Below are 22,596 nucleotides of genomic sequence, written 5' to 3'. Positions count from 1 at the left end.
CCAGAAATTGCTTGGGATTTCCATATATTAAGGAGGCCTCCGCTCCAGTAGCAATTGAGGCTTTTACAATTTGTAAGGACCGTTGCCAGTCCTTCTGTGTCAGTCACACTGGAGCTTGGCCGTCGCATTCTTGTTTCCCATGCTGAAGTACTTCCCTAGTCTCTTTCCAAGGATACAAGTCAGAGTACGGCTCCCAGTCCTCCACTGGTAGGGGGGGCGCCGTGGTCTGAGTTATTCCTGGCTTTCCCGCTTTCAAACTCTGCACTTTCTTGTTGTGCTTATGCAGCCCTCTCTGCTGATATATATTACACAATAAAGATCTAAAGACCACAGACACAAACACCACAAACACAATTTCTATCCAGTGGCACGGCCTCACGTAGCTGTGCACTCCACTAGTGAGTTCCACTGTCTCAATTGCTGAATCCCATCCTCGTCGCCAATTAGGTTGCGAATGGGCTTGGGATTCGTCAATAATCACACAAAACAAGGTGGCTACAGCTATTCAGGTGAAAGCACATTAAAGAAGAAAAGTATGAATAATTACTCTTGAGGTAATACTGGCCGGCAGGATACTGAGACTGAACATTCTCTCGAGTTGGCGGGTTAGAGGGTTGCTGACAGGCTCCTAACTTGGCGGGCGTCCCCGCAGAGATAACGTAGGCCTCGGTGTTAGGAGCCTCGCCCCCTCCTCTCCCCGCACTGTCTTTTTATGCTCGGTGTATCCTGACACGTAGGGCCAGTACGTGCCAGCAGGCAGACCGGGGGGCGGACAAACTCCACCTTCAGCCACATAACCTTCCCTCCTGGGTGCACAGGCTCACATACCAGTAAGGGGTCCCAGCCGTCAGTCTGAGGGTCCTGCCTTTCTCATCTTCCTCCCTCTCGGGTGTTTGACCTTCAAACTAGTTTAGAGGATGTTTGCAGTTAAGTTGGCTACAAGCCCGGTCGAGCAGCCGCTTTCAAATGCTTTTGGAGGAGGTCGGCTGTGAGCTTAGCAGCCGCCTCCGTGCTCCTTATCGCTCAGCCCAGGTGGGCAAGCATCTTCTTTCTCAAGATCTGGATTCTATTTCACACAATAGTTTTATGACTCTACAGATCATACAAATTCCCACCTCCTATACATGCCACCCTGTTGAGCGGAATGCTCAAGTTTCTGTATTCATCAATAAGGGGGTTTCTCCACAGTTTGGCTGAAGAGCAGGACAAAGGGAGGGGAGACCGAGTGGAGCCATGAGCCAGTGGGACAAAAAGAGCCATCTGCAACGAGATGGAGGCCTTTACAAAGGAGGGAAATAGGGCAATTCCCCCACATTCTTCAGCAAGGGGGACAAAGGAGTCAGGTGACCTCAGGTGAGAACAGATGGCAGGAGGCAGGAGTTCCGTGTAGGCGGGCCGGGAAGGCTGTAACTTCTGAGTACCTTGGCCAATGGGGAAAAGGAGAGGGCGTCCCTCAGAAATTAAGATAAAAGGGGGGCTGCGTCCCCCAGCAATTTGAGAGACCCCACAGGGACATGCCCGGTGGACTCTCCCTTTATTCGAATAAAGTTTTAGGACTCCTCTGTCTCCTTTTTCGACATTCAGTTCTTGACAGCGAGATTTTCCGCACACTGTGATCTGTAGAGGTCAATCTATTGTAGCGAAGGACCCGAACAGATAACGTCTTCATAGCAGTTTCAACCATACCTCGTGTCAGCATCATTATACAAAGGATACAACACATAATACAGACGAACATAGCAAATAGAAAGAATAGCCCTAATAACGGTTTCTGTCCTCACTTAAAGCATTACAATTCTCCAACGCCCACTTTAAAAGATGAATCAAATCTCTTTCTCAGTATCGGATTCACAAACAGTCTGTGGACTGTGTAAGCCGTACTGCTGTACTGATTTACGTGCCTCTTTCACTAAATCAAATGATAAAAGGTGTCCACTGATTTGGCTGACCCTAAGGACCCACTATTACAGGAAATGCTGACAACACTCCTTGCCTCACTAATGAGGGTCTCATCTCCCTCCAGTGACTTTGGGGATCACAATCCGCTTTTCCCTGCACCACTGTCTCCTTGGTCTCATTCGTTTTCCCTTCCCCGGCCCCCTTCTAAAAGTTTTCAAGGCGATCCAACAACTCCTGGACCCAGCCGGGCCATTCTTCAGGCTCTCCGGGGCGGGTCCGGAAGCGGGGGCGCAGATGGCGCAGGCGCAGACGTGGGCGCGAGCGCGGGCGGGGACATGGGCGGGGACAGGGGCGGGGGCGGGGACGGGGACAGGGGCGGGGGCGGGGACGGGGGCGGGGACGGGGACGGGGACGGGGACGGGGGCGCGGGCGCGGGGGTTGGCAATGGATCTCGAAACACCAACGGTTTTCGGTGGTGTGGCGGTCCCGTTCCTGAAGTGCTCGCAAAGGCTGCCGTGGCTCCGGCGGCCACTTTCTTTTCTGCTTTCATATCGGATAAAGTAGATAGGACCGGCTGCCATGTAGTAGCAAGGTCCCTGGCCTGCTTATCCCCGTCAGCGATATGATCCCAGAGCTGTCGCCCTACATCCTCCCACGTCTCCACATCGAAGGCTAGGTGGGGCTCAGCTTTGAACCCATTCTCTCTGCACCAGATCAAAAGCTTGCAGAGGGTCTGTTCATCATACTTAATTCCTCTCTTAGAGAGAATATGCAGGAGGAGCTTAACAATTGCACTTTCTTCCTTAGTTACCGACTGCCCCATCTCCTGCCTCAGCTGCTCACCTCCACCAGGTGACCGTTGCAACGAATCTTCAAATCTTCACGGATTGCCACCCAGTCCGTCCCGGACCTCAGTCCCACCGAGCCGTTCCCCAGCCAGGTGCTCCCGTCGGGGTGTCCCTCTTCAAATGCGCTGAAATCGCATCACGTCGGGGTCACCATCTGCGGGAGGCCAGACGCGACTCCTGAAGGCTTCAATATGAGTCAAACAGAAATCACTTTATTCGCATTATAGCACTCTATTTATCTACTACATTTCTGCTAAGTCATCTAGCCACGCGTACGCTTACATTGCGATTGGTTGCATACTACTGTCCATGCGTCTTCTACCGTACTAGGTTGGCTGTAGATATCGGGGCGCGCGTTTACTTGATTGGCTCGTACACAGTCCTCTCTCCTGCACTGATAAACTTGTTTACAGGTTCTTCCTCTCCTACTTCTGTGTTCTTGCAGCTGGTGACTTTCCCACGATCTTTTCGCCTTGGTCTTAGTCCGGCTCATCGTATCCGTCTTCTATCGGGAAGCCTCCGTTACTTAGATATGCTCCCACAACTGGTGCAGGTGATGTTCTGGTGCAGGTGATTTTCGGGAGGGGGGAAAGAAGGCTGCGCACCCCGAGGGAGGAATACATAGTCCTTTTATGTCCCCCTTCTCAAAGAGTCCACCCACTTTCTTGAAGTTTTCTGGTACGTGTTGTTCGTGTTGTACCCGCTGCTGTGTGCTCTGGTGTTCCTCTTCACCTGATTCGAATGCAAGCACCGCTTGTTAGGCACTGCTGAGAATGTCATTGTTCAGATCTGGAGCTGATCTTCCTAGAGGCAGCATGCTGGGGTTAAGAAGCGTAAATGGTGAGAGATAATGTCATTGTTTCGGTCTTGAGCTGGTCTTCCTAGAGGTAAGATGCTGAGATATTGTTCAGGTAAATGGTGTGTCAACGATGTCGAAGCAAACACAACTACAACAGTCTCTTACAGTGGGGACACTGACAGTTTTTTTCTGTTTTTAGCTTAATATCTGTACTTGTGCATATGGCAATAATTCAACATTCTTACTATGTGTGGCAAAACTTTACTTTTATATTCTTGCCAAAGCACACAAAATGGCTCTTTCCTCTTAATCTGAATTTGCTGTGGGATTCTATTTGATATATTTCTGTCAAATTTATTCCATTTTAAAACATGAAGGACTGGCAACCCAACAAAGGCATTTCAAAGTATGAAAAAGTTTTGCCAACAGTAATGTCAGTGACTTCCCTAGGCTGCTTTATTCTTAGGGTACATTAGGGTATCATACTATAGCAATATATAAAGTTGTATTATCCTTTCAAAACATCTTGACAGAACGTTTTTTACTCTGTTTGAGCAAAACAAACTGTTGATATCATTTGTGGACTATGTTGGAAACCATAACAAAAGAGAAATTTAAGTTAGAGCACTTCTGCCCACAGCAAATGCAGAATTATCCATCAGAGGGCTTTTCCCTTTGAAATATTTTAAGCATACAGATGTCTAAGCCAAAGACCACTGAAGGCAGTGGTTTTTCTTATTTCAGGGGGCTGTGGATCAAAGGCTGCTATAGAAAACTGTCAATAACAATAATTGTCATATAAGGGAGAAAAATGTTGTCCATTATACTCAGATTAAAAGCAAAACCTATTTGAATATTCACATCCCAAAGGAAGTATAGTTGTTTGTAATACGACAGTTGCAAGCTTAGTAATGCTCTTTAAATGCAGTGAGCCCAAACCATTTTAAAGAGAGTATCCAACCTCAACCGTTCTGTGTGTGTGTGTGTGATTTATTCTATATTTCATAGGTATCTCAGTATTAAAACAGACTAATAAATATGTTCCAGATTTTTAAAAACCCAGTTGTTTGGTACAAAATATAGGACTCGGGTAGAATACAAGTTCTAGTGCTTTAATGTTTCATTTCCCACCATATCTGGCCAAATGGATATTTATTAAGAGAGAGCAAGAGAACAAGAGAGTGAGATTCATTGTGAAAGCTTGTTTTGCGTGTTGTTGGGTATTGCAGAGGTGCCCAAGTAAGCATACGAAACTGCTTGTTCTTACCCCAAATCATTGCCTCAAACTGCAATCCAAACAATATTTGCGGCATCATGCATCATAAAAAGCAACTGCTCATTATCACCACAGAAATTAAATAGGAAAAAAAAAACATTCTTAAGGCTACAGGCAGCTGAATTTTCCACTTTGTTTCAAGGATTGCAATTATGGGTTATCTAAAGCAGACTTGAAATAACAGGGCAGCTTAACAAATGGCTGGCCGCTCTGTCACACAATTTCTTCAGATTTAGTAAGTATGTAAACACCAGGCTTGAGTACCATTTCTCAAGGAGGAAATGAAAGTCCCAAATAAAGCCTGTGCACTTCGAGGCTTTGCCCAGGCAGTGGATAGGTAGTGAGTCGTGCTGATGTTTCTGAACTTCTCTGCTGAACTTTGAAGAAAAAGCAAGTACTTCAGAGTTCAGCAGGTTAAAATATTTATTACCTGATTTGTAATAACAGGGTAATTTAAAACAATGCAGAAAATGCCTGTAAAATTGGCAGGAGGAATAATGAACTAAAGCCAAATTCTGACCTGCAGGAAATGGATTCAGTTACACTGACTCCAGGAAAAATGCATCTAATCACACTGGGGCTGTATTTGGAGAATACACCTATTTTTGTCACCTATAAGAATGTAATTTTATTAATTCTAAATCTGCAGATGTAAAATTTGACTGTAAACCACAATAAATAAGCATGACATTTCAGAATACATTTGGGTACTCTTTTCTTTCCCTTTTTTATTTTTAACCAGCTGTTGAAGGTCATTGAAAAACAAATGTCTTTTGTGTTCTGTCAAAAGGTTTTAAATTGCACTAAAGGTTTGTAGGCTAAGAGCAGGGAAAACTGAGGTGAAGTTACAAATAGAATAATTTATCATTTTGTGAGAAAAGAAGACAACAAAATAGTTTTCCTGTAAATTTACAATGTCATATGGCTATCTTAACTCTTTGTTTTTACTTAATTTTCCATGTGCATATTTCCATATTGTCTATCAAAGCAAGATTTCTTTTGAAAGGTGTCATGGAATGAATGGGGGGGGGGTGGCAAGTGATGTGATGCACTTCACTCTTATGAAAGAAATAGTAATATATTGTATTGATATGGCCAGTGGGTTTAATGAGATTCTATGGCAAGGTCACTGTTATTTACTGCATAAAGGACAAGTTTATATAAAATTACCAGGAAGACCCTCCCGTTGAGTCACGGGGTGCAGATTGAATCCCCTTGCTTTCCAAACTCCTCCTCAGAGGACCCTGGGTGCAGCTGGATCCAATCTTAGTCCCAGACTTGGTCACCAGTTTATGTCTAAGGGATTATGTGCACAATCAATCCTGGATACAATTAAGTAAAACTTTCAGTGTTAGAAAGTTTTTGCATGCTATGTTCACTTACCATGGATCTGTTGCTGGTAAGGGATCTCAACCTCGAGGAGTATCCTTGAGAGGCGTCCTGGTGTGCAGCCCACCGCCTTGCAAGGAGAGCTCACCGGTGCTCTGGGACTGTCCCTCTATTTATAGGATAAGATGTTTGATTTATAGTCATTTTTGCATGTTAGCTGAACTTCCACCGACACCATCTTAGTTAGTCCTCGGCTATTGTGCTGTTGTCCATTGGAGCATCCCCCAGTGGAATGCAGCCATATGGTTAATGTTGAGTGGGTAGAGGAGGGAGAGATTTAGGGAGGCAGACACCACAACCAGATAATGCTGCTGGTGACACCCACGCAGGGCTCTGTGTGGGAGGTCAGGTCAGGCTGGAGAAGGAGCACCCCCATCACAAAAGGACACTTGTAGACAGCAGGGTAATACTCAATAAGAACCAGATTTCCAGCAAAATGTAATTTTCCTAGTTCACTCTATTCTGATGTTTCTTCTACCACTTGCTACAGTGCTGTACCTAGCCATTACAGAGGAATTGAGGATCATGATCATGTTAAACCTAGATCAAGGTAGAGCATCATTTTTTCCAGGTATTTCAGCACTTAGACTGAGAACATTGACTATTACATTTCTGGTGTTGGACTTCTGCACAGTAAAATGCTATTTCCCAATTAAACAGCTGCAAAATGGTCTACCTGATGGGGCATGGCACATGTGGTCATGCATCAAAGCCTTATCACCTATATTGATAGTATTTTGTATTTTTTGATCCAGATGTAATGTAGAGCATGCTTAATGCTCTGTGCCTGATTAGTGTAAATTCATACAAGCAAACCTATGAGCATGACAGCTGGATGCTATTCTTACTTATTTTGACTATCTCATTATTATTTCAATAGAACTGCATGCTTTCAAGCTTTCAACAAGTGATGAGAGTCAGTTGCAAGACTTCTAACACCAAATTAAATTTAGCAACAATAACTGATAAAAATTTTGATTAATGATTTTTACAGTGTTCTTCCCTTCATTATTCCTTTTTTACCACTTGAGATCACCCATACAGCATGCGTGTTTTTGACAAGCCTTTAGCTTTCAGCAGCTCACAACTGAGTAGCTTTTGCATTTATAAAGCTAAAACCCATGAAACCTGATTCCTCAATATCCATACAGGCTGTTCTTTGTCCAGTTTTGTGCTGTTTTGGTACTTGATGTAAAATATGGCAGCCTATATTTGAGTAAAAGTACCATCTGTATCACAGGTTACTTATGCAATTAAGATATCCTTTCTTTAAATTTATATATGAACTTTTAAGCTTAATGTGCAGGATATACCTCAAATTTCTCTCATTGGGTGAGTATCTGGCAAGGCAAATTGATAATATCTAAAAGTACCTGTTGCAATTTTAACAATTTGTAAGACAAGCACATGCCTGTGTAAGAAGATTAACTGGCAAAATTATAATGATAGCCTACTGTAGCTGCAGCTAGGATTTCTCTTTGTATGGAATAAGAGTGAACTTTTCTATTATGGCATAAATTCTTTCCCAACAACTTGCAAACAAACTAAAAACAGTCACTGTTGCTCTAGAATAGGTGCCCATGAAGACAGTTAGATTTGTAACAGTATTAATTCATACTTTATAGTATTATACTTCATAATGTGTGTATGTACTTGACTGCAAGTAAACCTGACATCAATCGTGAAAGAAAAACTGGAGTGCAATGCTATTCTGGATCTAGGAGAGCAAATTGCATTTATTTGGAGTATATGTTTGAAAGAAAACTCAAATGATTTCTGACATCAAGATCCACTCTTAAAAATGTGCCTCTGGGCAGTGCCTTTGCCCAGCCTAGCTGAAGTTTGATCTTTGCTGACCTTGTACTCTTTCAGGCTACTTTCTGACCTTTTTGGAGCCAGTAAACAACGTCACCATGGTCCAGGGGCAAACCGCAATCCTCCACTGCAAGGTAGCAGGCAATCCCTTCCCAAATGTCCGATGGCTAAAAAACGATGCTCCGCTGGTTCAAGAGCCGAGGCGGATCATCATAAGAAAAACGGATTATGGTTCGCGTTTGCGAATACAGGACCTTGACACCACTGACACAGGGTACTACCAGTGTGTAGCTTCCAACAGGATGAAGACCATAACAGCAACGGGAGTGTTGTTTGTAAGGCTTGGTGAGTTTGTGGCTTTTATTATCACTCTGGTTGCTTTATAGACTGGGTATTAGTTTTCACAATGGCTTAATGAGAAATGAATTTGGTGTTTTCCGAATAAAAAGAAAAAATTCTCAGCATGAAAGGAAATGAATAAAGCCACTGCCAGGGGCCTCTCCCCCAGTGTATGGCTTCTCGGTTGAACTCAATACCCATTTACTGGTAATAAGAGAAAGTAAATACAGATAGAATGGTCTATAAATACATAGTGCAAAAAAAGAAAATATAAAGAAGTGCCAAGGGAAAGTCTGAAAAGGTAACATTTCATTGCTGAGGGTGTTTGTTCTGCTGCTGACTTGCCTTCCTAGGCTGTCCTTCGATAGTTGAAGATGCACCACACCTTTCAAGAAGTACCTATATTGCTTTTTGGAAGGTTGGTCATTCAGGCTGGAAGCCAGGCTTTATTTTATTTTATTTTATTTGTAAGTGTTTCTGAAGTGGTGGGGAAAAAATTAGAGACATTTTCCAAAATTTTCTTTTAATTTTGTGATAATAATAGTTAAGTCCCCAGTTTTGTGGTGATTCATTAATTGTGGAGCACCGTATGTTATTGCTATTATGACAAAAGTTAAGAGCATGCCCTTGCCATATTATAAACTCTGACGGTAAAGCTCAGGTGGATTTAATAGGGCTGAATATGAGGTAAGTGATGTGTGAAGACAGCATATTGTTGGGATAACACATTGTTTTTTTAACAGCCTATTTTTTAATCAGAGGAGACATTGTCTAAAAAAAAAAGTCCATTCAAGTTGCTGCCTCAATGGCCAGAAGATTCATGTGGTTTTTATTTGTGACTTTGAAAATAGCTATATGCAATTATACGTGGGAAGCCAGAAACTTTTGTTTGAATCTTGAAGCGAGCCTTCCTTAAAGAGACACCGTTTGCCCTCGATTGCTATTGAAATTTTTTATGCTGTCATCCTTGAGTCAAACCTGTCAACAACGCTTATTTGTTTTGTGTTTGCAGGTCCAACCAACAGCCCAAATCACAATCTGCAGTAAGTACTTTTTGGAAGTTACTTAATGAACTCTGACCAATTTTGATCTATAGGAATTTTGGTGGTAAACACAATATACACTGCAAACACTGTGTTTGCTAAAAATATTTGATTGAAAACTCTCAAAATGGCTCAAGCCAACTCGGACAAGGACAGCACTGTGTTAGAGTGGGTTTTGATTTCATAGAAATTTCTTGAACAACTTATGCTTACATATTTCATATTTTAGAGAAGCAAAATAGCACAAAGTCATTATGTTTGAACAGTAATCATTTGCAGGGCAAGTATGAGCTGGATGAGTGTTTGAAAAAGAACAGGTCAAATGCTTAGATTGCTGCAGGGGTAAATTTACTTATGTCATATTGTTATAACGGGAAAGGTCAGATAGAACAGACTGGGATGCTCGGTTTGAATAGTCAGTGTAATTCTGGCTGTTTTAGAGGCAACTTGGTGATTTTGGTTAGTTGTTTCAGCTCACATGCTGAACCAGCTATAAAGATGAAAATAGATCAGTTCTATTTCATCATTGTTTTATGTGTTAATATTACTTTAAATCCTGTGCATTGTATGATTTCTAGAGATATTTTCTACTGTGGCTCAGTTAACAGAATGAAGAGTGCTATCTGAGACCCTGGTGTATGTTAATTACTTAACTTGTTGTCCACCAGAACTCCCAAATCCCTCTCCATGGAGGTGCTTGCCAGCAGGTCAACCCCTAATCTGTCCTGGTGCCTGGGGTTATTCCTCCCCAGGTGCAGGACTCTGCACTGGTCCTTTGGTATCGTCTGCAAACTTGCTGAGGGTTCACTCAGTGCCCTCGTCCAAGTCATTGATGAACACGTTGAACAGCCCTGGGCCCAGTACTGACCCCTGGGGGACACCACTGGCCACAGGCCTCCAACTAGACTTGGCCCCATTTATCACCACCCTCTGAGCTCTGCCATAGAGCCAGTTCTCAGTCCGCTTCACTGTCCACTCATCTATCCCACACTTCCTGAGCTTCCCCATTAGGATGTTATGGGAGACAGTGTTGAAAGCCTTGCTGAAGTCAAGGTGGACAAGATCCACAGCTCTCCCATCATCCATCCAGCCAGTCCTCTTGGTGAATCTGTGCTGACTACTCCTGATCACCTTCTTTTCCTTAATATGCCTAGAGATGGTCTCTAGGATGAGCTGTTCCATCACCTTTCCAGGGACAGAGGTGAGGCTGGCTGGCCTGTAGTTTCCTGGGTCCTCCATCTTGCCTTTTTTTGAAGACTGGAGTGACGTTGGCTTGCTGCCGGTCCTCCGGCACCTCTCCTATTCTCCATGACCTCTTGAAGATGATGGAGAGCAGATGAGCAATAACACCCACCAGTTCCCTCAGCGCTCTTGGGTGAATCTGTTGCAGTTCAAACGGTGCAGCGACCTGGTTCAGGGACGGCACGGCGACCACCCCCAAGCCGCTCGGACCATGAGCTCGCTGACACCAATGTGGTGGACGGCAAATGGCGTTTATTGATGGGTAACAAGGTGTTATATAGCTAGGTTTACAACGTCACATCCGTCTGCTTACATCATAAACTAAACACTATTGGCTGTTAGGGGCCCTATCTTTCCGTACAGCACGATATCTTCCGGCCGCCGGACCCTAACTATCTGCAACAACTTCCCCCCTCCCTATGCATAACAAAACTAGCTAAAATACAACTATCTTATTCTTACTTATTCTTATTACTATCTTATTCTATTCTTATAGTTATACCAATCTTAAAATTATATATCATAAACTTGACATAAAACATAAGGCACAAAGAAGAAGGCGCGCAGAAGGTAGGGGATGACAGGTAATACCGGGGTGTAGGAATAGGGTGTACCTTGGGATAACTTGGGGGTAATACTGAGTGGACATATTCTTAAAGCAGTTGTTGGTGTTCTACTAACATGATGTTAACCTTTTCTAGCCGATTCTTGACAAACGGCATGAGCTTATTCAGTATACAGGGTCCAAAGATTAGTGTCATCATGATCATTGCTATCGGCCCTATCAAGGTGGATATCAGGGTGGTTAACCACGGCGAACCGGTGAACAAATTTTCGTACCAGCTGCGTTTGGAACAGGGTTCAATGGGTGCTAGTTGGCAAGGCATGGCACTGAAAACTGGTGGCCTTGTAGTTATCTTTGTACTAATTGCTCAAGATTGTTCGATCTGTTCAAGTACCCCATTTAAAGGGCTGGTGTGACTCTACCTGTCCTATAGTGACAAGCTGCAAAATTAAGATAATGCAAAGGCATCGCGGCCCCCTCTTGCGGAGGCTGTTTTGTTGTGTTCTGGATTCGGTCGGTGTGGAACTCACAGGCTCGGGCGGGACGCTTGTCACCGGGGCGTACGGGTTATGGGGGTGTCCGATGATCCGGTACTGTGAATAGAAACTCACAATTTTCATTAGTTTTATTTTGAAGGTAACAGCCACCTGAATTGGGGTCAGATGTTCTTCCTTTGCAACATGCTTAATCATGTCTGCTCCCGCCAGTTTTTCTTTAATTCGGATGGGAATATTTTGGCTCTTAGTTCTGTTTACCTTCTTTTTCTCCTTCCTTAAGTTTTTGAAATGACCGCTCTGATCGGTTCTTGGCCCCTCACTCGGGCTTGCTCTCGGCCCCTCACTCGGGCTTCTCTGATTGGTTCTCGGCCCCTCACTCGGGCTTGCTCTCAGCCCCTCACTCGGGCTTGCTCTCCGCCCCTCACTCAGGCTTCTTCTCCGCCCCTCACTCGGGCTTGCTCTCCACCCCTCACTCGGGCCTCCCTCAGCTGTCCGGTCACTCCCATTGGTTCTCGGCGCCTCACTCACGCCGGGGGCACCCTCGCCCCGCCCTACCCCTTGCGGCTCGGCGCCATTTTGAGGGGCATAGGGTGGTGGCCTGGCCCAGACGTCACCATGCTCTGAATTCTTTTCAATGTTCCTAGCTTCCTCGGCTAGCTCACTCCAAACAGATTTCAGCTGTTTCTGCTCCTCTGTAAGCGGGACGGGGTTCGGGGATGGAGGGGATGTATCACCCTCTTGCAGACCTTTAGGCTCAGCAGAATTACCATCATCTGGGGGGTGCAAAGTCTGTGCGGTTGCCCCGACTCCCATTTTCGGGGTGGCCAACAAACAGTCCCTTACTGCTACTCAGGTCTCCTGCTCTTTTCTAGCTTTCTGCAAGGCTTGTACAACTTTTCCCCAAGCCTTAAGGTTTTTCCCACAACCCGAAGACATCATCTCCTCGGCAAACGCCTTAGTACATTTGTCCCACGCTTCAGGGACATGCTTCAGGGACTTCAGAATATCCACCGGCTGGTCTATAACCTTAATTTTTAAAAGCCTCGCAACAGCGAGAGTAAAATCTATTGGCTTACAATCAATCCCCCAATGCTTATGTAATTGCGATACGACCTTCACGAGGGCTTCCATCCTCCTTGTTGCTCTGGTAGCGTCCTCTCCGCCAGGCTGGTCCACTTGCTCCGGCCGCCGTTCACCCGTCCAGGCGATGACTTCCCGGGTTTCAGCACCACTTGTTGCAGTTCAAACGGTGCAGCGACCTGGTTCAGGGACGGCACGGCGACCACCCCCAAGCCGCTCGGACCATGAGCTCGCTGACACCAATGTGGTGGACGGCAAATGGCGTTTATTGATGGGTAACAAGGTGTTATATAGCTTGGTTTACAACGTCACATCTGTCTGCTTACATCATAAACTAAACACTATTGGCTGTTAGGGGCCCTATCTTTCCGTACAGCACGATATCTTCCGGCCGCCGGACCCTAACTATCTGCAACAGAATCCCACCTGGGTCCATAGATTTATGGGTGTCCAGTTTGCCTAAATAATCCCTAGCCCAATCCTCCTCAACCAGCGGAAAGTCCTCCTCTCTCTTGGTTCTCTCTCTTGTCTCCAGGCTCAGTCCATGGGGACTGGCCTAAGCAGTAAAGACAGAAGCAAAGAAGGCTTTTAGTAACTCTGCCTTCTCTGCATCCTCTGCCACCAAGGCACCCTCCCCATTCAGCAGTGGACTAACATTTTCCCTAGTCTTCCTCTTGCGGATGATGTATTTGTAGAAGTCCTTCCTGTTGTCCCTGACATCTCTTCATAGAATCATAGAATGCTTAAGGTTGGAAGGGACCTCTAGAGGTCATCTAGTCCAACCCCCCTGCACACACAGGGTCACCTAGAGCACGTGGCACAGGACTGCATCCAAGCGGGTTTTGAAGATCTCTAGAGAAGAAGACTCCACAACCTCTCTGGGCAGCCTGTTCCAGTGCTCTGTCACCCTCACTGTTAAAAAATTTTTCCTTAAGTTCCTGTGGAACTTTTGGTGCTTCAGTTTCCGGATGTTTCCTCTAGTTCTGTCGGTGGCCACCACTGAAAAGAGGCCAGCATCATCCTCCTCACTGCCTCCCTTGAGGTACTTGTAGACACTGATTAGATCCCCTCTCAGCCTTCTCTTCTCCAGGCTGAACAGGCCCAGCTCCCTCAGCCTCTCCTCATAGGGCAGATGTTCCAGGCCCCTGATCATCCTTGTGGCCCTGCGCTGGACTCTCTCCAGCAGCTCCACATCCCTCTTATACTGTGGAGCCCAGAACTGGACACAATACTCCAGATGTGGCCTCACCAGGGCTGAGGAGAGGGGCAGGATCACGTCCGTCGACCTGCTGGAGACGCTCTTCTTAATGCACCCCAGGATCCCATTGGCCTTCCTGGCTACGAGGGCACACTGCTGCCTCATAGTCAACTTGTCGTCCACCATGACGCCCAGGTCCCTCTCTGCAGAGCTGCCCTCCAGAAGGTCAGTCCCCAGCCTGTACTGGTGTCTGGGGTTATTCCTCCCCAGGTGCAGGACCTTGCACTTGGCCTTGTTGAATTTCATAAGATTTCTCACTGCCCAGTTGTCCAGTCTGTCCAGGTCCCTCTGAATGGCAGCGCAGCCCTCTGGGATATCAGCTACTCCTCCCAGTTTTGTATCATCAACAAACTTGCTGAGGGAGCACTCTGTGCCTTCATCCAGGTCATTGATGAATAAAGTGAACAGGACTGGACCGAGCACTGACCCCTGGGGGACCCCGCTAACTACAAGCCTCCAACTAGACTCACGCCTGCTGATCTCACACTGCCTGATGACTCACACTGCTGATCACCAGTGATCAGCTCTGCCATCCAGCCAATTCCTAATCCACCTGACTGTCCACTCATCTATCCCACACTTCTGGAGCTTGCCCAGGAGGATGTGTTCCGGATGGGCTCGGGATTCAGCAATAATCATGCCAGAACGAGGTGACTACATCGAGCATTTATTCAGGTGAAAGCACATAAAAGAAGCAAAGTATGGATAATTAGTCATGAGGTGATACCTGCCGGTGGAATACTGGACCCGAACATCCTCTCGAGTTCGCAGATCAGAGAGAGAGACTTGCTGACCGGCTCCCATGGAGACAGCGTAGGACTCAGAGTTAGGAGTTTCTTCTCCCCCTGCTCTCTCCTCACTGTCCACTTTTATGCCCAGTGCATCCTGGCATGTAGGGTCATTACGACCCAGGATGTAGGCCGGGGGGGTGGACAAACTCCGCCTTCAGTTGCGCAACTCTTCCCCCTCGGTGCGCAAGCGCGCATATCAGTTGGGGGTCCCAGTCCTCAATTCGAGGGTCCTGCCTTCCTCCTCTTCTTCCTCATTTCCGGGTCTTTGGCCTCCAAAGCTAGTTTGGAGGACGTCTGCGGTTAAGCTGGCTACAAGCCCAGCCAAGCAGACACCTTCAACAGGTTTCCGGGGGGGCTGCCTGTGGACCGGGCTGAGCAGCTGCCTTATCACTCAGCCTAGGCAGCCAAAAATCCTTTTTTCTCAAGGTCTGGCCTCTGCTTCCCATAGGAGATTGTTATGACTCTACAGATCACAGAAATTTTCATCTCCAATACAGGATGTTGTGAGGAACGGTGTCAAAAGCCTTGGTGAAGTCGAGATAGATGACATCCACCGCTCTTCCCTCATCTATCCAGCCGGTCATTCAATCATAGGAGGCTATCAGGTTAGTCAAGCATGATTTCCCCTTGGTGAATCCATGCTGACTACTCTTGAGCACCTTCTTGTCCTCCACGTGCCTGGAGACAACGGCCAGTATGAGCCGTTCCATCATGTTTCCGGGGACGGAGGTGAGGCTGACTGGCCTGTAGTTGCCTGGGTTCTCCTTCTTGTCTTTTTTGAAGACTGGCGTGACATAGGCCTTCTTCCAGTCTTCCAGCACCTCCCCTGTTCTCCAGGATCTTTCAAAGATGATGGAGAGTGGCTTATCTATGACATCCGTCAGCTCATGCAGCACTCTGGGGTGCATCCCATCAGAGCCCATGGATTTGTGGTTATTGAGTTTCCTTAGGTGCTCTCTGACCCAAATCTCTTGCTAATTTTAATTCCAAACAGGCCTTGGCCTTCCTCATCGTATCTCTGCATTCTCTGACAATTTTCCTATATTCCTCCCACATCATCTGGCCCTTCTTCCACGTTATGTATGCTTTCTCCTTCTAAGTTTTCCCAAGAGCTCCTTGCCCATCCATGCAGATCTCTTCCTCCCCTTGCTTGACTTATTTCTCATAGGGATGCACCAATCCTGAGCTTCGATGAAGTAGTGCTTGAATATTAGCCAACTCTCCTCGACCCCCTTTCCTTCCAGGACCCTGGCCCAGGGGGGATTCTTCCAAGGAGCTCCCTGAAGAGGTCAAAGTTAGCTCTCTTGAAGTCCAGGGTTGCAATCCTACTTCTTGCCCAGCTTCTTCCTCACATGATCTTAAATTCCAACATCTCATGGTCACTGCAGCTGAGAATGCCCCCAACCTTCACATTTCCAACTAGACCATCTCTGTTCGTTAGTTATCAGGTCTAGCAGCGCCCCTCCCCTTGTTTGCTCATCAACCACCTGCATCAAGAAGTTATCTGCAATGTTCTGCAGGAACGTCCTGGACTGTCTCTTAGCTGCGTGATCTTCCCAGTACACATCAGGGTGGTTGAAGTCCCTCATAAGGACCAGGGCCTGTGACCGTGAGGCTACTCTCAGCTGTCTGTAGAAGGCCTCATCCACTTCCTCTTCCTGGTCAGGAGGCCTATAGTAAACACCCACCACAGTGTCACCCCTGCTGTCTGCCCTTTAATCCTCACCCACAGGCTCTCGACTTGCACTTTGTCCTCCCCTAGGCAGAGCTCCATACATTCCAGTTGCTCTCACATGCTCACGTCAAGAGCATCTCCACCACCTCACCTTCCTAGCATGTCCTTCCTAAAAAGCACAAAGCCATCCATGGCCACGTTCCAGTCATGAGAGCTGTCCCACCATGTCTCAGTAATTGCAATGAGATCATGGCCCTGCAACCACACACACATCTCCCATTACCCTTGTTTATGCCCCGTGCCGCATACGTTTGCATAGAGGCATTTGGGTTGGGCTCTCAATGTGCCTCTCTCTCTAGCTGGGGCAGCTATAGCTCGACTACATGAGTCTTCAGTAGCTCTCCTGTTAAGCTGTGTTCCCTCTCCAGGCTCCAGGCATCCTTCACTGGCTCTGGTGTTAGGCTGCTGTGAATGGCATAGCATGGCATGGCATGGCATCCCATACCTTATCACCTGCTTCCCTGATGATATCCCCCTCCCTCATTGAATCTAGTTTAAAGCCCTATCAATGAGCCCCGCTAGCTCATGACCAGGGACCCTCTTCCCACTTTGGGAAAGATGAATCCCATCTGATGCCAGCATGCCTGGTGCCATGTAAGGCTTCCTATTGCCAGAAAAATCTAAGTTTTGGCGATGACACCAGCCCCAGAGCCACATGTTAATGGACTGTATCCTCCTGTTTCTTTCCATGTTGCTGCCAGCACTGGGGAGAATGGAAGAGAAGATGACCTGCATGCCTGAGTTCCTGATCATCTGACCCAATTCCCTAAAGACCCTTTTGATTGTCCTCGGGCTACGTGTTGCCACTTCCTCTCCTCCCACATTTAGGACCAGCAACAGGTAATAGTCCGTAGGTCGAACCAGGCTGGCAAGTTTTCTGGTCACGTCCTTAACCCAGGCCCCAGGAAGGCAGCAGACTTCCCTTAGAGGAGGGTCCGTTCTACATATCGGACCCTCTGTTCCCTTTATTGTGGAGTCACCCACAACTATAACCTGCCTTTTCTTCCTCCTGCAGGTGGTCACAATACAGGGGGTTGGCCTTTCTGACCATAGCGATATTTTTGGAGGAGCGGGGCTCTCGCCTTCACCATCCATTGATTGCCCTTCATTCTCCAGGACCTCATATCTGTTGCATAGGGGGACCTGGTAGGGTGAGAGGGAGAAGAGGGATTTCTCCTGCCACCTTGAGCCTGGACTTTTTTCCATTTATTCTCATCCTGGTATACTCTACCTTGTGTCAGCTAGGGGACGGATTCTGTATTCCTTTGTTCTTGTTTGGGACTTCCCAGTGCCTGCTCATGTTTTGCAGAGGCCAGAGCCTGGCACCACCCGTCTATTTCCCTCTCTGACTTCCAGATGCTCCTCAGCTTTTCCACCTCCTCTCGTAACTCTGCCACCATGCTGAGCAGATCTTCCACTTGCTCTGCTCGCATCTCCCACAATTGTTTTCCCCACAGCTGTCCAAATGAGGTGTGAAGCTTTGGTATTCCCTGCAGCCTGACATCTGGACAGCTGCATGCTTTTTTGTAGGGTCAGTCTGGGTCCCTGCCTCCTTTTTGGCAAGTGCTGACACAGCCCTCCAACAAGTATTTCCCCCGGGAGCTCGCTGCTGCATCCTGCCTGCCCACCCTGCCCATGCCAACTGCCGCACCCTGCTTGCCTGCTCTGCTGGACCATGCTCCCTTGGCCGTGCTCCTGATCACTTACACTCCCTGGAGGCTTCTCTTGTACGTGGGGGATGGGCCGCCTTCCCTGCTGGCCCCACCCACGTTGTGTCAGCGCAGCCTGGGGCTAGGGGTGCCTCCCTCTTCCTGCTCTTCATTACGCAACTTTTGGCCGCGGATTTAGCTCCTCTCAGAAAGGTCCCTTGGCGTGAACCTCTGCTCTGGAGCCATTCCCTTCGAGGACTAACACAAGTACCCAACATTGCGTTAAAAGGGAAGAATAATTTCCTTGCCTTCAGTCAGCAACACAGTTCATGTTTTCTCCCTCTCCTTGGGTGGTGTAAAAGCTCTCCTCTAGTTTCAATCCAATTCAGCCACTGATAATACCATCTTCAGTGTCATACAAAGTTTTCTCAAAATTCACAGACCCAAATATTTTATACTGAGTGCAACAAAGGTATATCAATTCAGATATTCCTTCTTTCTATTCAGGCCCATAAGGATGAGGTGTTCAAAGGTGATGCTCCTGCAGAACCACATGTGCACCTTTTGTTTCATCAAACTATTCCTTTGGTTGAGATGACCATATGTAAACTATTTTTTTTCTGAGATATTTGTGGTAACATTTCGAAGTTATAGAATAAGTGCATACTTTGTATTCTGCTTTCCGGCTTTAATCAAGGAAGAAGTAGTATTTTGTGATTAAAACACTGAATTGTGATTTTCATAAATCTGGATTTCATTTCTGGCTGTGCCTTCCATGTGTGATTGTGCAAACTGTTTAACCTTTGTCTCTTCATTTATTCTGCACAAAATGGAGATGGCCAATCTTGGGAATCTCTTTGCCTTTCCTTGTTCTGCGATCAGATCATTTAAAAATGTTTAATCATAGAATCATAATGGTTGGAAAAGACCTTCGAGATCATCGAGTCCAACTGTAAGCCCCTCAACACCAGACCTGTTAACCATGTCCCTAAGTAAGTGCCTCATCTACACATTTATTAAACACTGCCAGGGACAGCGACTCCACCACTTCCTTGGGCAGCCTGTTCCAATGCTTGACTACTCTTTCCATGTAGAAATTCTTCCTAATGTCTAACCTGAACCTCCCCTGGCGCAACTTGAGGTCATTTCCTCCTGTCCTGTTTTCAGTAGTTATTCTGGAGAAGAGACCGACCCCTGCTTCACTAGAGCCTCCTTTCAGGTAGTTGTAGAGAGCAATAAGGTCTCCCCCGAGCCTCCTCTTCTCCAGATTAAATAACCCCAGCACCCTCAGCCGCTCCTCATAAGGTCTGTGCTCCAGCCTCTTCACCAGCTTCATTGCCCTTCTTTGGACACGCTCCAGTGCCTCCATGTCTTTCTTGCAGTGAGGGGCCCAAAACTGAACACAGTATTCAAGGTGCGGCCTCACCAGGGCTGAGTACAGGGGGACGATCACTTCCCTAGTCCTGCTGGCTACACTGTTCCTGATACAAGCCAGGAGGGCATTGACCTTCTTGGCCACCTGGGCACGCTGCTGCCTCATGTTCAGCCGGCTGTCGACCAGCACCCCCAGATCCTTTTCTGCTGCGCAGCTCTCCAGCCACTCTGCCCCAAGCCTGTAGTGCTGCTTGGGGTTGTTGTGACCAAAGTGCAGGACCCAGCACTTGGCCTTGTTGAACCTCATACGATTGGTCTCAGCCCATTGATCCAGCCTGTCCAGATCCCTCTGCAGAGCCTTCCTACCCTCCAGCAGATCTTCCCTTCCTCCCAGCTTGGTGTCCTCTGCAAATTTGCTGAGGGTGCACTCAAGCCCCTCATCCAGATCGTCGATGAAGATATTAAAGAGGACCAGCCCCAACACTGACCCCTGGGGAACACCACTCATGACCGGTTGCCAGCTGGATTTAACTCCATTCACCACCCCTCTCTGGGCCCAGCCATCCAGCCAGTTCTTCACCCAGCGAAGAGTACACCTGTCTAAGCCATGAGCTGCCAGCTTCTCCAGGAGAAATGTACCTTCTTCCCCTGTACAACAGGGAAGACTCTTCCTATTTTACGAATGAGGCACAGATTAGTCAAAGCTGGTCTACATTAAACAGCATGCATTTACTTTGGCAGATTTCCTGGCTCCCTGACAATCCAATCTGGGATCTGTCTGGAACATGCTGCAATTCCCTTCTAGCCTGCCAATGTCTTGATTTTGCAGACTACCTCCCCAGCAAGGCACAAAGGTGGAAGGGAGTCTGGATTTCAGCCTGGTTTAGGGCTGAGGATCCTGTCAGAGCACAGAGATCCAAAATCTCAGAGTCGCTTCTGGACCCATTGATTTTAATGTCCTTTGACAAGTTGTTCAGGCTGAGACAGGAAATTTGCAGAGAAAGGCAGGAATGGAAACCAAAGCTTCCATGATGCTGCATTGAACCAGCCATTGTACCTCATTTTTCTTACTGTTCTTCTACCTTATCTGTTTTGAGAGTGTAATTTTGTGGTGCAGTGACTTTTTTTTTTTTTACTGTGGCTCAATAGCACCCTTCCTAGTAGTGCTGATGTGTGTACTGTGTCACAAATAATATATATTACTAAAAATTTTGTCTGTCCAGAATCATAGACCACACGTGGAAGAAGCAGTAACCTCTGTCTTATTATGGAAACCAAGAGAGAAAATTTTCCCTAACGTTTTTTTGTGCTCTGGAATAGTTTGATTTTGCTCAGGAAGACCTAGAATAAGTATAGTTTACGGTAGAAATAAAGAGCAGGGGAAATAATGATTTGGGTTGCTTTGCACAGCGTTAGATCCCATCTTCTTCCCACATTACCCTGTTTCTTCAGCTTTGAGTTTCCACTTAAATCTTGTCTAGTCTCAAATAAATGCTGAAGGATCTAATACACTGTATGTTATTTAATGTTAGAAATAGGAATGAAATGTGGGCTTAAAAAGGTGACTAATTTAAGTTCCAGGTGTATATTCAAACTACTATGCTTAGCATCTTGGGGTAGATACAAGTGTGTCTTTCTGCAGCTTGTTATCTGGCAATACTATTGTGAGTGGTAGTCTTTTCCTTTCTTTTAAAGGAATGAGAGAGCAAAGGAAGGAAGCTGATGGAGAATATTAGGAAAAGATTGTGGTAATCTGTCATGTTTGCTAATTAATATTGTCCAGATTTCCAAAAAACAATGGCATGCTAAACATATATGTAAAAGATGATTAAAAATAGACCTCCAGGAAAGCTTTACCTTCTGTGCTACCCTATAAATCAAATGTCCCAGCTCCCAAGGTGTAATATGGCTTCTTTGTACTGCATTACCTGGTTACAAAGCCAATAAACTAACCTTGTGGGACTCTCTTGCTGCTGCAGCAAGGTTTCCAAATTGCATAGGAAGAAGAGGCCATCAGATACACTTCTGTATAATATTACAGTTAACCTAATTTAGGGTTAAATGTGAGACAGTACCTCCCCACTTGTGATTAGCAGTGCCACCAAGATACTGTTTTACAGGTTGGACAGCATATAATGAAGGTAGTGTGTCGAGGGTCACTCTCGCACCAAGTGCCAGGGCCCTCCCCACAAGCCAGAGCAAACAACACCTCCACACAAAGTGAGGTCAACTCCACTCTGCTGTTGTCTGTAGCAGGGCTTTATACCGGTGCAGGTGGGCATGCGCTGAGGAGCAGCACTCATTGGCTACAGGCTCCCAGCTGATTGGGTCTCCTCCAGGTGTTCGGTTGCTAGGCATCGGTCCAGTTCTCCACAAACTCCACTTTCTTATATATTCTTACTAAGGCCCCAACATCTCCCCCTCTTTTTTCCAAAAAAGAAAAATTAGCAATAAACATTGCAACATTTACAAAAAACAAATTAACATAGCTGTAAACCTCAGCATTTTCCCCTCTTTTTACAAAAAACAAAAATTGGCAATATCATGCATCAAATATTACAAATAAAAACAAAGTAACTAGTTGCAAGCATAAATATAATCATTCCGGTCACGCTTTTATGTTAGTGTTTCATTTTTAAATTCCCAAGACAAAGAAAAATGGTCCCAAAGGAATACACAATTTCATTTTGCTTACAACCACAGAAATTCTTGGAAAGGTAATTGTGCTCTTCATTTCAGCAACAGGAGAAGGAAAAAATCTTGCCCTTTGGAGCTGGGGAGGATGGGGGTCCAAGTTAGTATGGTCAGACTGGATATGCTATCATTTTTAGTTTTCAACTGCTGGAAAGTTCTTCCAGTCACAGAGTCCGCTGCTCTTTTCAGTTCCACATCTTGAGGAAGCTGTCCCACGATCCTGTTGCCACTGCCATTCCATCATCAGTCACACCTAAGCAACTGACACAGTTATCATGACCGGCAAGGACACCTGCTCTATCA

At 46.3% G+C, this 22,596-nt stretch overlaps 2 protein-coding genes across 2 annotated transcripts in view; one reads left to right on the top strand and one right to left on the bottom strand.

The window, feature by feature from the left end:
- LOC104566265 (tyrosine-protein kinase transmembrane receptor ROR2-like) overlaps positions 1-22,596 on the top strand; it is a 56,732-nt gene that overhangs the window by 11,599 nt on the left and 22,537 nt on the right. The window contains exons 2-3 of the mRNA XM_088538255.1: positions 8,084-8,371; positions 9,378-9,408. Of these exons, the coding sequence (XP_088394381.1) occupies positions 8,084-8,371; positions 9,378-9,408 (319 nt within the window). The remainder of the gene's footprint in view (positions 1-8,083; positions 8,372-9,377; positions 9,409-22,596) is intronic.
- On the bottom strand, positions 17,066-17,782 carry LOC148590970 (uncharacterized). The gene has a single exon (XM_088538261.1). It carries the CDS (start codon positions 17,780-17,782, stop codon positions 17,066-17,068), a length of 717 nt encoding a protein of 238 aa, XP_088394387.1.

The sequence above is a fragment of the Tinamus guttatus genome, unplaced genomic scaffold, assembly GCF_059628265.1.
Source record: "Tinamus guttatus ecotype Peru unplaced genomic scaffold, ASM5962826v1 Tinamus_guttatus_pri_ptg000949l, whole genome shotgun sequence".
Classification (NCBI taxonomy): Eukaryota; Metazoa; Chordata; class Aves; order Tinamiformes; family Tinamidae; genus Tinamus; species Tinamus guttatus.
The sequence above is the reverse complement of the archived record's forward strand: the minus strand, read 5'-3'. Positions and strand labels throughout refer to the sequence as shown.

Bases quoted from the DNA above. Each gene is read 5' to 3' on its own strand.
- LOC148590970 (XM_088538261.1), bottom strand. From the start codon at position 17,782: ATGGAAAAAAGTCCAGGCTCAAGGTGGCAGGAGAAATCCCTCTTCTCC.